We start from the raw sequence: 14,274 nt of genomic DNA on the forward strand, positions 1-14,274 counted from the left end.
GTACCTTCTGTTCTTCTACTAAGTACTAAGGCGATTTTGCGAGAGGTTCCACTTATGATAAATAATTCAGCTGTTACATACCTTCACATTTAATTCAGTTACACTTAGTTTCCAAATGTCAAGTAAGTTCTGATGAATTGCTACTCTTCATTTTCTTAATTTGTTCTACAACCTCCTCTGCTGGTACTTCAATTTTAGACAGATCCTCCCAAATACGATCTTTTTTACTATTTTTTTTTAATTCCACTATGGGAACCTCTTGAAGTTTCTCTAGCAAATGCAGATGAAGAAGAATCACTTAACTTTCTACTGTGATTTTATCTTTTCTAGGCACTATTTTTATACCTTGTTCATCTGTTGGCTTTGCAGACTGTTTGGCAGTTTTCCTGCTCTTGGTGTGTCTGAAAAAGAAATTATTATTAGCTTTTATGCCTCTTACGATTTGTTTCTCAAACTTTCTTGGCCTGCTTTTCTGTTTTTCACATTTAACCTGTCAGAGTTTTTATTCCTTTCTATTCTCTTCAGCTGGCACAACTTCAGCCTCTTGATTTTTGCTCTGAAACAGGGGACAAAATGGGGACTGATTGCTTTATCAGGCTGCAGTTAGGGGCTTTGTTAGCAGTACAAATGTCTCTGTTGGGAGAAGGGTCCAGTTCCACCGGCTTTTCTCATGGATGCTTGAGGTTCTGGTTCCCCCCATCACCCGAACGGACTGGGAACAGCCAGGGGAGCTCCTGATACTGCAGAGCTCCTCGCGCTCTGCCAGCCCGCGCAAGTCAAAGCAAAGGCCAGCAGATTAAAAAGAAAAAAAGAAATAATCTGTGCTGTAAACTGCATCCTTTTGCAAGACTTCGTAAGCCCTGCAGTGCATGTACAGCAGAGCTGGCAAACGGGTACATCCCCTGCTCCCTGGAATTGCCACCTATCGCGCTCTGAACCGTTTCCTTCCAGCAGCCCTCATGGCCGCAGAGAGGTGACTAATGAGCCTGAAATCAGACAGACAACACACGTCACTTCTATCACCTAGTTTCAGAGCCAATTTATTTGCAGACAGCATTTTTAACTTAGAAAACCCCAAAAGTAAACAGGTAAATTGTGAAATGGTGTAATCCCTGCCATGGGAATAAGTAAATTAAGTGCAGTAGTTTTTAGATTGAAGAAAAGTTTATAAATGTCTTCTGGGGCTAGGATAGCAGCTGAGTAAGTACAAAACAGTCAAAATTATCTCTCTCCTCATCTGGAAACTTTCTCCCACTCCTGTATTTGTTGAATGTATAACCCTGGAAATCATAAGACAAGGAAAAGATCCAAAAACATGGGCATCTCTGCTGATTGTTTTATTGGTAAAAAGAAACCATAAGTCTTTGCTTATATGTGCACCTAAAGAGTGAAACGTGTTTAAAAAGGGAATGTTTTCCACCACTTGGAAAGAGAGAAGCTCTGGAAGAGAGGGCTGATGTCAAATATTTTTCTACTCTGGATTCATCAGCAGGGTTCTGGCAGGTGCCCTTACAAAAATAGTGCACATACTTGTGAACATTCAAACATCCCCGTTGAGAGATGGCATTTCCACAGACTTGTTTGGGTTTGCTCAGAACCTGAAGTGTTTTAATGGAAAATGCAGGATATACTCGCTGCCATGGAGGGTGATCTTTTGCTCTGGCTAAAACCAAAGTGAATTGCCTAAGCAGGCTCAAAGGAGAATGGATGCTCAACCAAATCTGGAAAGGAAAAAAACAAAAACAAAAAAAAAACCCACCCAAAATGTGAGTTCTGTGTGATGGAAACGAAGTACCTGGGAGAGGAGGAGGCACAGGTGAAGCTGATGCTTTACTAGCACAGATGCCCAGCAGACAGGGAGCGCCGCCAGGTTAACCTGGAAGGGTGAGCTGCTGTCTCCAGCCAGCTGATGCTGTTGTGGCAGATGTGCCTGGCATCTACGGTGTGGAGCACGAGTTAGTAAAGAACTTGAGAAACTGCAAAAGATGCTGCAGTTTTGAGGCATTTAAGGATGAAATAAATCATCCCCGAATATTTCTAAGAGAGGTTTTAGTACATACTTCTATCTGCTCATAATTGGAGACCAATGGTTTCTGTATCCCAGGCACTCGCAAAGACTGAATGTTGGCTTGCTCAAATAGAGAAACAGACTTTAGTCTTGCTCCAGAAGTATTAAGAGTTTTAGGTCTTTATTTATGGAAGGTCATTCTTAGCTGAAACCGGCCATAAAAGATTTATGCTTGTTATTAAAAGGGGCTGGTAAGCATCTTGTCACGAGATTAAAGAGCATTGTTTTCAACCGCGCTGTCTAGACCCTTTGACAAAAATGCAGGGGAGAAGAGAGCAGCCTAGCTTATGTACATGTCAGTCTTATAAAATAAACACAAACTAAAATGCCTGTCTAGTTTCAGGCAAAATGTGAATTGCGGTTCCCAGAGCTATGCTTGAGGATGAGATTCAACAACAATAAAAAAAAAAAAAAAAAAAAAAGAAATTAATGGTGGCCAGGGCATCATGTTCTCGATGCTCACAACAACTCAAGGGGGAGCTATGAGTTCTCAAGGAGATCTTTTGTCTTCACTTACAGGATGATGTTCTATACCGTTTTTACAGGAAAATAGTTTTAAATGCTGGTCACTTAAGGAGTGAAAAATCAAGAAGAGTGTTGTATACTGTTGCAAATGAATGGTAATACGAAGAGATCTGCTGAGAGTTGCCACGTGCACCAAAAATGCTGTGAAAGACTCTGCATTTTTCCTGGCAATCTTATAAAAAGCTTTTAGTTTGTTTGCTTACCTTACTTTTGTTGGGAGGAAAAAAAACCCTGAAAAATACTGAAGCATTCTTCCAAGAATATTACTCTCTTTTGCCTCAGGCAGCCTTCCTAGACCTTCCTAGAAACACTACAGCTAAACAGGCAGCCATGAGCATCGAACTTGATCTCACTAAGGGAACTACACCTGGAACAGTTTTGTCTTACAGCAGATGCAGTTCACTGGCCATAGGTTTAAGCTGTTTGGGTTTCAGGATACATACTGCTAGATCCTGCTGTTCCTCATTTAATGGGATGATTAATGTGTTTTCAAAGCGATGAAATGGACTCAGATGCCAGTCCACATTTAGTGATGTTGCATTTCGGAGTGGAACCAGTGGTGCCCAGTTTTTTACACTGATCACTTTGTTCCTAAAAGAAAATGTGCTGTTAGAAACTGGTATCGGAATGACCACTACTATAAGATCTATAAGATGTAGAGTTAGATAAGGTAAAACACAACTTCAGATTATGTGGTCTGGCTGGTAGGGTCCTCTGAGAACATCTGCTACAACATTAAAAGGGAACTATGCTTAGTGATCTTGGGAAGCAGTGATCTCCTCAGCGGTACTGTCATCCCATGCTTCAGATGGACAGACTGACATTCCCGAGGAGGGAAGGATGGGATGCTGTATTGGCTCGGTTTTCCCATGGATTTCTCACACAGCTGGTAACTGTACCAGAGTGAGACAACTCAGCCCCAAGAGACCTCAGCACAACAGGAGCTGTTGCCCTTTCCCCTTCCTAACGACAGAGTGCGACCTGCACATCGATGCAATGCGCCAAGACATCTCAGAGACTCTACATTCGCAGGACATTTTAGTTAGCACTAGTGATGTTTTTAAAATTACACATTACGTTAATTTTCACTGTTAATTCTTGTTTGTGTTATGTTTGGCTAGGAAAGGAAAATATGTGTGGGACTGTGCTGTTGAGCTTCTGGCCAGAGCCATCTGGAAGAGGTTATCGCATCACTGATGTTATGAGATGGCAGTTACAGCTCAGACACTGAATGAAGCAGACCTCAGCAGACCTCAGCAGACCTCAGACCTCTCCCACCTTTGAAAAAGGAGAGGAAACCCTCCCCAGACACCAAGAAGTTGCAACTGGAATTCTGTCCTGGGAGGTGGAAGAAACAAGCCCTACTCCTTTTCAGGCAGAATTAGGGTTTGGGACCAAGTTTTCCAGGTGCTTGGTGCTATTCATGTGGCAGTAGGGCACGGTGTGTAGTTCAAACCGCTGCCTGTCATGTGTTATATCAAAGTAAGACAATATTAAAAGCTTGCTTATTTGGCAGTCTCCAAGAACACTTAGATCAATCACCACAGTCAGGTGAAAGCCCAGCTTGTGAATCTCATGGAGCTTAGGTGCTATCAAAATGCAATTGATCCTGCAAATGCCCAGCAGTTGTGCTCTAAGTGTTTTACCAGTTTTGCTGATAGAAAATTTGGTTCCATGATGTTTGGTGGGAGCAAAATGGATGTTTTAAGCATCTAAAGCTTGGACATAGGACCTTAAAGCATCAGTTACTGGCAAAGTCCTTGGGTGAATTCAGGTCTGTATGACTGTGTAAAAGGTGTCTAAGACTTGTCACATCCAATGACTTTGGGCTCGCACACCTATCGCCATACAGACCTGTGTGATTTGACTCTGCTCCTGCAGTTTGACAATGTCCTTGAGAATGTTCAGAGAGGGTGAACTTTAAAAAATGACAAGAACATCTCAGAAGGGTATTTGGCAAATATAGTTCTGGAGAAATGTGAGTATTATTTCTGATAGAATTTAAAAAAAGGAGATGAAGTGTTGTAGAAGTTAGTAGATGAGGACTTGTCTTTGTGAAGCAGGCTTTTTGTTCAGGAGTGCTGAGTGTGTAGTTAACTCTTACTGAGATCCCTGACCTAAATACAGCATTCAGAAGCCTTTAGATTATGTCCTTCAGTGCCGAGGGTTCCTGCTAACCGAGTGTTGTACGTTATCTGCAGGAGCATGGCGTAATTCATACATTCGGTCTTCTCATCCAAGGAGGGTAGAGTGAAGGTTGTATGACATAGCTTGTGCCCCTTATGGTTATATATTACACAATTTTTGAAATCCAAGGCCCAAACATAATTAGAGCTATAGTTTCAACCCTAGCTATGCACAGAGCAAACTTGTAAGAACACACTCAGTTATTTAACAGAGCCCCATTTTGTACTGTGGACTGTTCTGCACCTCCTCACGAAGACAAAGAAATCGTCAACATAATCTAAATAAACTAGTGGATTTTGTGGCATAGTTGAGACCCTTGAAGTGAGAGTGCTGCTAGACCTGAAGTTTAGCCACCATCCTCAGTGTAAATGCTGAAGGTGTCAGCAGATGGTTTTGAAAGATGTGTTGAGTTGTCCATGTTTTTATAGGGTGAACAAAAGAGTTTTTATGTGCCACAAACGTCTTCCTTTATGCAACTCTTCATATCAAAGAGAATGGTGGGAAGGGTGTGGCTGCATTTCATTATTTTGTGGCTGGTGATAGTTACAGAAAGGTGCTGCAGAAATTCCGCTTAGCCATGACATCAAATCCTTTTATTTAGGAAAAAAAAGTCACTGCACTGTAAACGAGCCCAGGTTGTGGTTTGGTACACTTTTTACACTCTGGGTTTTATCCACTCCAGCTGTCAGATGGAGACAGGAAAAATCAAAACATTTGCACAGTATCCCTTCTTAAGGGAGCCCCTGAGGTGGTCAGGTCTGGATCCACCTCCTGTCTCCAGCGCTGGAGCACCTCTGCCAGTTGGCTGATGAATCAAACCTCTTTAGTCTAAGGCAATTCCGTGGGAGCAGACCGGTGCTGCGCTCATATGGTGGTTCTGGCACGTGTACAATGATTTTACCATGTGATGGTGAGAAAAATCCAGTGGATCAGCAAGTGGATTATCGACAAGGTTATGAGGCGAGTTCTTCATCCACCCAAATGGATGCTCAGAGCACCTGCTTGGCTGTAGAGCTGTTTCTCATGGTTTCAGTAGATCTCCACACACCTAAGATACAGTAAGCACTGCTACTTTCAGACTTGTTAGCTCTCCATATCCCCAAGTGTGTTGAGAAACTTATGGAGCAATGAGAGTACTTGCTGTCAACCTTTTGCCACAATGAAAATTTGCCCAGTCTTTGCTTTCTCTCTCTTGCCTGTTTGCTGATCCCTGACAGAACTTTCCTCCACAACATGCCCAGCGAGCTTCTTCAGAGGTCTTGTGTGAGCTTTTGTTAAGCTTTTGGGAAGTCTATTTTAAATAAGTTAATTGGTTCTTATTTGTCTGCAAATGTTTGAATAATTCTAGGAGAGTGTTTAATTTTCCAGGCAATGGAAGTGACGTAAGCAAGTTACTAAGAGACAAATTGTCAGAAATGTCATGGAGCGCCTGGTGCTGTCATTTTTTAAAGGTAATTTGGACAATTCCAGCCAGTTAGTGAGGTACGGAGCCCTCATGCTTCCCACCGATATGACTTGTGGGTTGAAACAGTTCAACCGTTGTATCTAGAGCTGGATATCTATGCTTAGGGGCCAATTTTATGAATATCTGTTATAACAACTCTATTTCTCTATTTCTTATTCTCTTACAGAGAGATGTATGATAGATTTTTATCTTTCGGACATTTCATGTTCCTTAGGAATAAAAGGTTTCCTCAGATGGAAGACTCCACAGATATGCAAAGTATTCATTTTATGACTATGTCTGTGTTTAATTTCAGTGTTCATCTTTGGATCTTTGCAGCATCCGATTGCTAACCTCTCACATCTCATAAATGTTCTGCTTGACCTACTAAAGCTCTGCCTGTGGCAAAGTTGCAAAACACCTGAAAAAGTACTTTATTTCCTTCCTCTTCAGTCATAACTGGAGATCTGCAAGATATATCTTTCCTGAGAAATATTTCTTTTCACAAACAGCTCCCTTAAGCGTGGGGTCAGTTTAAAAAGGGCTGGTGTCTGTCAACAAGCCATTTGGTTTCCTTTGAGCGTTTTAATTTGTTTATTCCTGTTTTCAAACAATCCCCAAGCAATATCGTTCCTGTAGCTGCGATCATCATGAATTTGAGTTATTCACCTCCCAGAGGGTCAGACCTTTCATCAGTATGCCATTGGCACGACGCAGCCAGTGTTGCATATTCATTGTCCGAGACACCAGCTAGAGGGCCTCCAAAAAGCCTGACTTTTTCTTTTTTTTTTTTTTTTTTTTTTTGTTCTCAGAGCAAGGAAAACAATCCCTTCCCTTCTCTGGTCCCTTGTTAAGGGTTTCTGTCCAATAACGGTGCTCTCTGCTCTGAGGCACATTTAACTGTGAAGTTTGCAGCGGGAGAGGCTTTCCTTCAAGCTGTTAGTGTTTTATCCTGGCAGGCTCCTCGAGGTTGTTGTGAGGAGTCTCGCCAGTTGGTGAGCTTTGTAATCTAAACCAGCTGTCCCAGGCTGAGGCCCCCATTTGCATTGTTTAACATACTTAGAAAATGAAGTGTTCATTTTTAACATTCCTCCTCCAATTGGTTTAATGCTGAATTACAGAAGAGAACTAAGCAAAACCAGGTGCTTTCTCTGTATTCTCTCCAGTGTCTGAGGAGGTACAGACGGCTCCCGATCTTCTCCGTTACTTGCTATTTCATTCTTTGGACTATAAATGACTGAGGAACTGAAGTGCTAGCAGAGTGTAATGTTTGGAAAAACTTTCTAGTTATTCATCAGCGCAGCCTCTGGTTTTTTTCCACCTTTCCCCAACGGTTTTGGACATGCAAGGATTAAAAAGGTAAGTGGCGTGCGTGAAACTTCTTTACTTACTGAAGGGAAACCTGCTTGTGGAAAATCTCTGTGGCAGGGCTTCGGTTTGCCAATCCACTTGTTAAAGCCATTTGCAAAGAGATGGGATCTCAGTGGTCAGAGGTGGGGAAAGTCTGTTAATTAAAGCTGTTCTGTCTCTGATGCCTTCTTCCTTGATCTATGCTTATTCTCTGCGCTTCAGGAACCCCGGCATCCGCGGGAGTGCTGAACTGCGACAGCAAACCATCCCGCTGGCTACAGGGATTGATTTGAGGCTAATTAGTTACTATTGCAGAAGTTAATTGCTAGTTTAAAATATTTTGCCTGCTGGGCAAGCTGCTGCGACCAGCTGAATGTAGCGTTGATAGGTTGTGCTGCCTGTCTGTTCGTAATTCTTGAGGGGACTTGAGACCCAAAGTAACGAGCACATCGAGACGGTGGTTGCAGGCAGAACACGTCTGAGGCAGTAAGGTCACCCCCCCACCAAGAGGAACGAATATATCATCTCATAAAAACGGAAACGAAAGACCGTCTAGAAACGTAGGCGTTTTGGCTGACTGGTTTTATAGGGGATTTTGTTAGCGTGCACCACTCTGCAATAATGTAGAGCGTAGCCCAGTTGCAAAGCACGTTAACGTTCAGCTGTAACCTGCTGTATTTCCTCCTAGTGCTCTTCTTGCTCTAGGCAAAGGGAGTCTGCAGCCTTTATACCAGTGCATGCTTTAAAATCTCTTCGAAAAGATTTGAGGAATCAACAAATTAAGTGCAAGCCTAAATGGATAAAGTTGTACTTTGAACGCTTTGCATCCAACACTTAGGAGAAGTCTGTGCAGAATTTGCCTTTCCTTGCCACTCAAAAGCTGCTAGCAAGCACGATCCGTCTCTGCAGCACTATGAACAACCATTTTAGGTTTTATGCTTGCTTTTCAGAGCTTGTGCCTCTCTCCTCATTTAAAACAAACTTGTTCGAATGTGTCGGTCACTGTTTGCATGTGGTTTTGCCTGATGCGTTTGTAGGTCTTGTTCAGCAGCTCAGTTTGCACTGGAAATCAGACACAGCTCAAAGAGAGAAAGTTGGCAGCTTGCTGGTTAGCAGAATGAAGGCTACCTAAAATATCCCTTGCTTCCTGTACTGGTTTTATGGGAACGGATTGTATACAATTGCCATTCAGAACTGGAATCCAAGATAAGCAAGATGTGGGTCTAATTGTATTGAGAAGAAATTTTATATAAGGCAGTGGCAAAGTGCTGAATACGTAGAAAAGAATGATTTCTTACTGTCCTTCCCTGGTTTTTTGTCTGTTAGTAAATACTTGGGGGTGGGAGCTTAGCTGACAAGAATTTTGGTGCTCCAGGTAAGGAGTTCTAAAGCTGTAGAGCTTGGTTAGTGAGGTATCTTCTTCTTCCAGTTGCAGTGAAGAGACCCCGTGGGTCCCACTAAGATGCTGTAACTGGGGAAGGCTCCATTGAAGATAGCAGCTTCTAGTAGCTGATGACCTGGCACAGCGTGTCTGCTTGCAGAGCAACATATTACTCAAGACTGAGTAAAGGGACAGAATCTGGCCCTAAGAAAATGGATTCATCTCAAATGTAGTCTCCTGGGGACGAAAATGCGGTTTAGCGGTTAGAGTGACTGGCTTGGATTCAGGACCTCCTGCACAACGTGTCTGCAGCCCTGCCAACGCCTTGCACTGTCAGCTTAGGGAGGGCCCGTGCTCTGGTTTACCCATCTGTAAAATGTGCATAATGTGCAAGAAAAGCTTTGATGTTCTCAGAGGAAAGGTGTCAGAGAGGGGCAGAAATACTTCATTGACTATTACGCGCTTGTTCCTTAAGCAGCTGCTGCATGGGGTATCATAAAAAAATAGTTAATAGACATGTTCAGTCTTATTCTGATCCCAGTTGCGTAAAACCGTAGTAAAATTAGTGTCTCTGAGATCTGAATCTGGCCCACAGTTTCATTACTCTCTCTCCAGGGGCCAAATTCACGTTAGCAAATCTCTGAAGCGTCACTGGAAATTAATTTGTCCATGTGTATTTAATTCTATATAATGAGCCTGGATGTCAGAAGGTTTTCAGCCTGTTTTCTGTGCACATTACAGGATACTGACTGCTTTCACACTGGCCGTCTGCCTTTCAAGCCCCGGAAAAGCACAGGTGAGAGGTGCACCCAGAGATCTGTGTGCTGGTTTGTACTGAAGCGCTGTATGGCATGAGATGTAACTGGCGAGCAGGTGAAGAGGAAGCTCTGTGGTCTGGGGTTTGCATGGAAAGGAAACTGTGTGGTCTAAGGGCTTAGAGGGGAGAACTTGGAGCCAGCAGGATTCGGGAGTTGAACATGGACTGAGCTTATTGACTCATCCTTGCCAGCTCAGCAAAATATCCCTGTAGAAACCTGGACCTCACGGAAAAACCTGAATCTGCCTCTGAACTGAACACTGCTGGGAAAGGAAATAAGAAAAGCCATCCCACGAGAGCAGGGACAGCTCAGTTCTGTGGTGGGGAACATCCACGTTTGGAAAACTTACTCATATAAATAGGTATTCTCTGTGTATAGCAGGATCTTGTCTTAAGACTGTTTAATTTTGGACTGTGATCCTGAATGACTGCATCCTAGTTTTCGTTTTAATTTATGCCCGAAACCATTTTTGTTCAAGAGGCAGGGCTTTTGAGGGTGGATGGAAGTAAAGCAGTCCAGTTCTTGAAATAGCAGAAGCATTAGTTCTTTGTGTTCTTGGGCTCCAGTTGGACTTTAAATTAGGAAAAACAGTTCCCAAAGGCATGTTAAGTTTGAATTCCTAGTTGATAATCCAGATATACTCAGTGTCCAGAGCTGTGTTTCTGAATACCTTTGCCAAAAGACTCTGAAATGTAGTTGTTTTTTTTCTATTACATTGAAAATTTCCTGCACATGGCATGCTTACTGATATCTTTGTGAGCATTGGATCTGTATGGGAAATGCTTTACATGCCCCTGGAGAATTTTTGAGATGTCTTTAAGGGTTTGTTTTTATAATTCTAAAAAATATTGTTGCCATTGCTATTTTTATAAAAACATCTTGTACCTTAAATTGATTTTGAAGCCTAAGCAAAAAGCAACTTGAAACCAAGATGCCAGCAACAAACCCTTTCTGAAGATATTGAAACTGGTCATTTCAACAATATTCAAATCTTTTCTAGAATAAAGTTCCAGAAAGTTGTTGAAACCGTTCTACAGTAGTTTCAGGGTTTCTGAATCATCTTTTACTATCCGAAAGAAAATAATTTTGGTAAAAACTGTCTATCTTATCTTTTCCTGCTAACCTAGGTGTAGCGTATACACCCCAGAATAGAAAGAGAACAAAAAGTAGGGTATGTACATTCATTAAAACATGAGGCTGGTTATACATTCTCCCATCAGAATACCTTGGCTTTCCACAACGTGATACCGAAACATCTCGGAATGCCAAAATAAATGAAGGCAGAATTCCTTCATAGTTGTTTGACACTTCTCGTAGTGGTTTTGTGTATTCATGTGTGCAAGTGGCGGATGCAGGCCAAATAGTGCTGCGTGTTTCACTTCATGTCCCCTCCCTAGTTCCTGCCATGACCCACTTCCACTGACTTACCCATCTCACCCCTTGTCTCCCATCTACAGCTTACTACTGTTCTAAACATGAACCAAGTACTTCAGTCTTCCACTGACTTCTTCCACAAAGTCCAAAAATAAGTGTCTTTATCATTTAACAACAACAAAAAAGGAAGAATCTTGAGCACACTCCATCCCTCTGCCCTCTGGTTACTTCAGTGGTTCCTGTTTTCTGGATATCTCTTGCTTACATTCCTTAGTATAACCTTTTAAATGGCAGGATCCTGTGCTTGTGAAAACTGCTTGGCCCGCTGCTAAATACTTGGAGGCCCAGTCAAAAACTAGGGAGAGCAGGGAATCATTTTAATGGGCTTTGACACAACCATCACCAGGACTGTCACTGTTTTAGAACTGCTGAGGGTCACCAATGAAGTGCTGAAGACTCTGGGTTGCAGCCCTGGTATAGACCAGCGCTGTAGGATAGGAAGGAAAAAGGAACCTTGCCAGCCTAGAGCAGGTGTCATGTAAAGATTTATCTTCTAAAAATCAAAAGGTCTGGTGTAAAGTAAAAGCCTTACTTTTATAAAGCTTGTTATGTTTTAACTATGGCTTTCATTCAGTCAGATGGCCAACATGTTGAGACGTACGTACTGAATTATCTGTATGTGGTGTTTTAGAGCCTGTTAGAGAAGTTGGCCAGTACCTTCTAACTGAGCCCCGCTGTTCTAGCAAAAATGAGATCCCAAAATAGAAGAACATACAACTGCATTAACAACTGGTATGGAGCCCATCACACATTATGTTTGGTTGCCCCCGGGGAGATGAAGAGCCTGACGCTGTCACCACCTGAGGGAACCACCTTCTGTTTGAGGGGCTGGCATATGTGCTGAGGTCTCAGGTTCGTCCCTTGCTGACCGTCCTTTGGGGAAGGGACTTCATTGTGGTGTACTGTATAGTGCTGAACAATTGTACTAAGCATAATAATCCAGATGAGCATTTGACTCTGCAACCCTCTCATTTCACAGTCACTGAGTGTCCTTTGTTTTCTCATTTTAGCAACAATGCACTAATGGGTTTGACCTGGACCGTGCCTCTGGGCAATGCTTAGGTAGGACTTCAATTAAATCAATACATTTAAATTGGGGTTCAGCAATCCTGACTTCATTGAGTTAACACTGTGCTGCTGTTAGTATGTTTTAGTTGAAAAGTTCTTGCTATGTGACAAATATGTGTGTTTGTATATATGTATATACAAAAATATATATGTGTATATATAATTATGTGTGTGTATTTACATAGCACAAGTATATACCGATCTTTGACATTGTTGAGATACTAATTTGCTGCCAGTGCTTCTCAAATAGCTGTGATGCATTGGGATGAGTTTGGGGGCTCAGTCTAGTCGCCAAATGATAAGGGTTGTTTACCCTCCTCTTTCTCTTCCAGACTATTTACTATCTTTGCTGGCAGCCTCCACCTGGAGGCTTAGATAAAGTCTACCACTGCTCGGGGTTGAAACCCCAAGTGAGCTGTTGAGGCAATATAGGGAAACACGCGCTTTGCCCTATAGCATATTTTTATCCATGGCATTCAGTCTCCAGGGCAGCATCTTCTGCGCGCATTAAAGTCACTCAAGCAGTAAGGGCAAAACCAGCAGCAGAGTGCTTGCCCTGTCATAGCAACCTACGGCTTGAACGCTCCGTGTGGCTAAACCATTTGTATCGTTCTAAATTTAATTCAGCAACAATCTCAGTCAGACCAAGAAAGAGGCCTGAACCACGGCCCCAGATCTGAACATCCCTAACTTTTTTCTGTGGGAGGGAGCTCGGGAGTTCCAAATCGGGATCCAAGTTTCACAGCTGGGCAAACCAAACCACCAGTGTCTGAAATCCTGATCTGCATGTTGTGGTTTGGACAGACCCTCGAGCAGGAACAGGCGGTAGCATGCTGTAGCCATGTGTAAATCAGGGTTTAAACTGAACATTTATAGAATAACAAAGCAGGCTTTCCCCTCTCCCTCTACCCTCTAATAGTGAAGTAAAACAAGTAAAACATAGGATATGTTGAATATATGGGATGTTTCCTGTTTTAGTATGATCTAACTTCAAAGTGAGGCTCCACGAGGAAGGATTAGCTTTTCTCTTCAAAGAGACTATCAAATTTTTTAGCAAAATCTTGAGAAAAACATGTTAACTATTTTTCGGATTGGTCCCATTAAGAAGCAATCGCTCATTTAACTTTTGCAATTTCCTTCTAGATATTGATGAATGTCGGACTATTCCTGAGGCCTGCAGAGGAGATATGGTGTGTGTCAACCAGAATGGTGGCTATTTATGCGTACCCCGAACAAACCCAGTGTATCGGTCACCATATCTGAATCCTTATTCAAATATTTATCCACCGCCCCCAGCACCAGGCCCCGTTCCTAACTACCCGACTGTTACAAGACCTTTGATGTGTCGATTCGGTTTCCAGTTGGATGAAAATAATCAGTGTGCTGGTAAGTAGTAGAAATCTTTATTCTATATTTTTATTTATATTAAAGCTTGTCCAACATTGGAGAAATAATTGTGCTTCAATTGTCCTTCAGTTACTGTATCACTCAAGCCCAGTCTTTTGAAGTTCAGCTACTTTTTTTAAAGGATGTGAGCTCTACATTTCATATAGTCATTATTCATTGCAAGCTAAGATGTGATTTAGTCCTATTATTTAATCAGGAAACCCACTTTTATGAGAGAAGTGATGTTTTTATGAGAGAATTGATGTTCTTACGAGATAAACAACCTTCTGATGGCAGGGGATTTGTCTGTGCATCAAAGGCATGCCTTTTATGTTTATGATTCTGTCCTTGAGAGAGAAGATAGATGGCCCTCCATTTGAAGCATTAGATGGGGACTGAGGAAACCTTGATTCAGTTCTTTGCAGTATGTGACCTTGTTCAGATTTCCGGACCTTGGTCTTCCTCCTTTAAATGGTATAAATAAGAGTTGTTTCCTCCCCTGCTTTGCATTCTTCACTTAAACTGTGAGCCCTTTGGAGCACAAATGTTGCTTATCTAGAGGGTGGTACACAACTGTTGGCACTACCATTGCTTTAATGACTATAGACTTCAG

The 14,274-nt window shown here is 42.3% G+C and overlaps 1 protein-coding gene across 1 annotated transcript in view; it reads left to right on the forward strand.

Moving 5' to 3' along the window:
• The first annotated feature begins 7,101 nt into the window (after positions 1-7,101).
• The window catches only part of FBLN5 (fibulin 5), a 49,087-nt gene continuing 41,914 nt past the window's right edge, over positions 7,102-14,274 (forward strand). The window contains exons 1-4 of the mRNA XM_074584199.1: positions 7,102-7,583; positions 9,697-9,751; positions 12,218-12,269; positions 13,419-13,661. Coding sequence (XP_074440300.1) covers positions 7,567-7,583; positions 9,697-9,751; positions 12,218-12,269; positions 13,419-13,661 — 367 coding nt within the window. The 5' untranslated portion in view covers positions 7,102-7,566. The remainder of the gene's footprint in view (positions 7,584-9,696; positions 9,752-12,217; positions 12,270-13,418; positions 13,662-14,274) is intronic.

The sequence above is a fragment of the Larus michahellis genome, chromosome 4, assembly GCF_964199755.1.
Source record: "Larus michahellis chromosome 4, bLarMic1.1, whole genome shotgun sequence".
NCBI classification, from domain to species: domain Eukaryota; kingdom Metazoa; phylum Chordata; class Aves; order Charadriiformes; family Laridae; genus Larus; species Larus michahellis.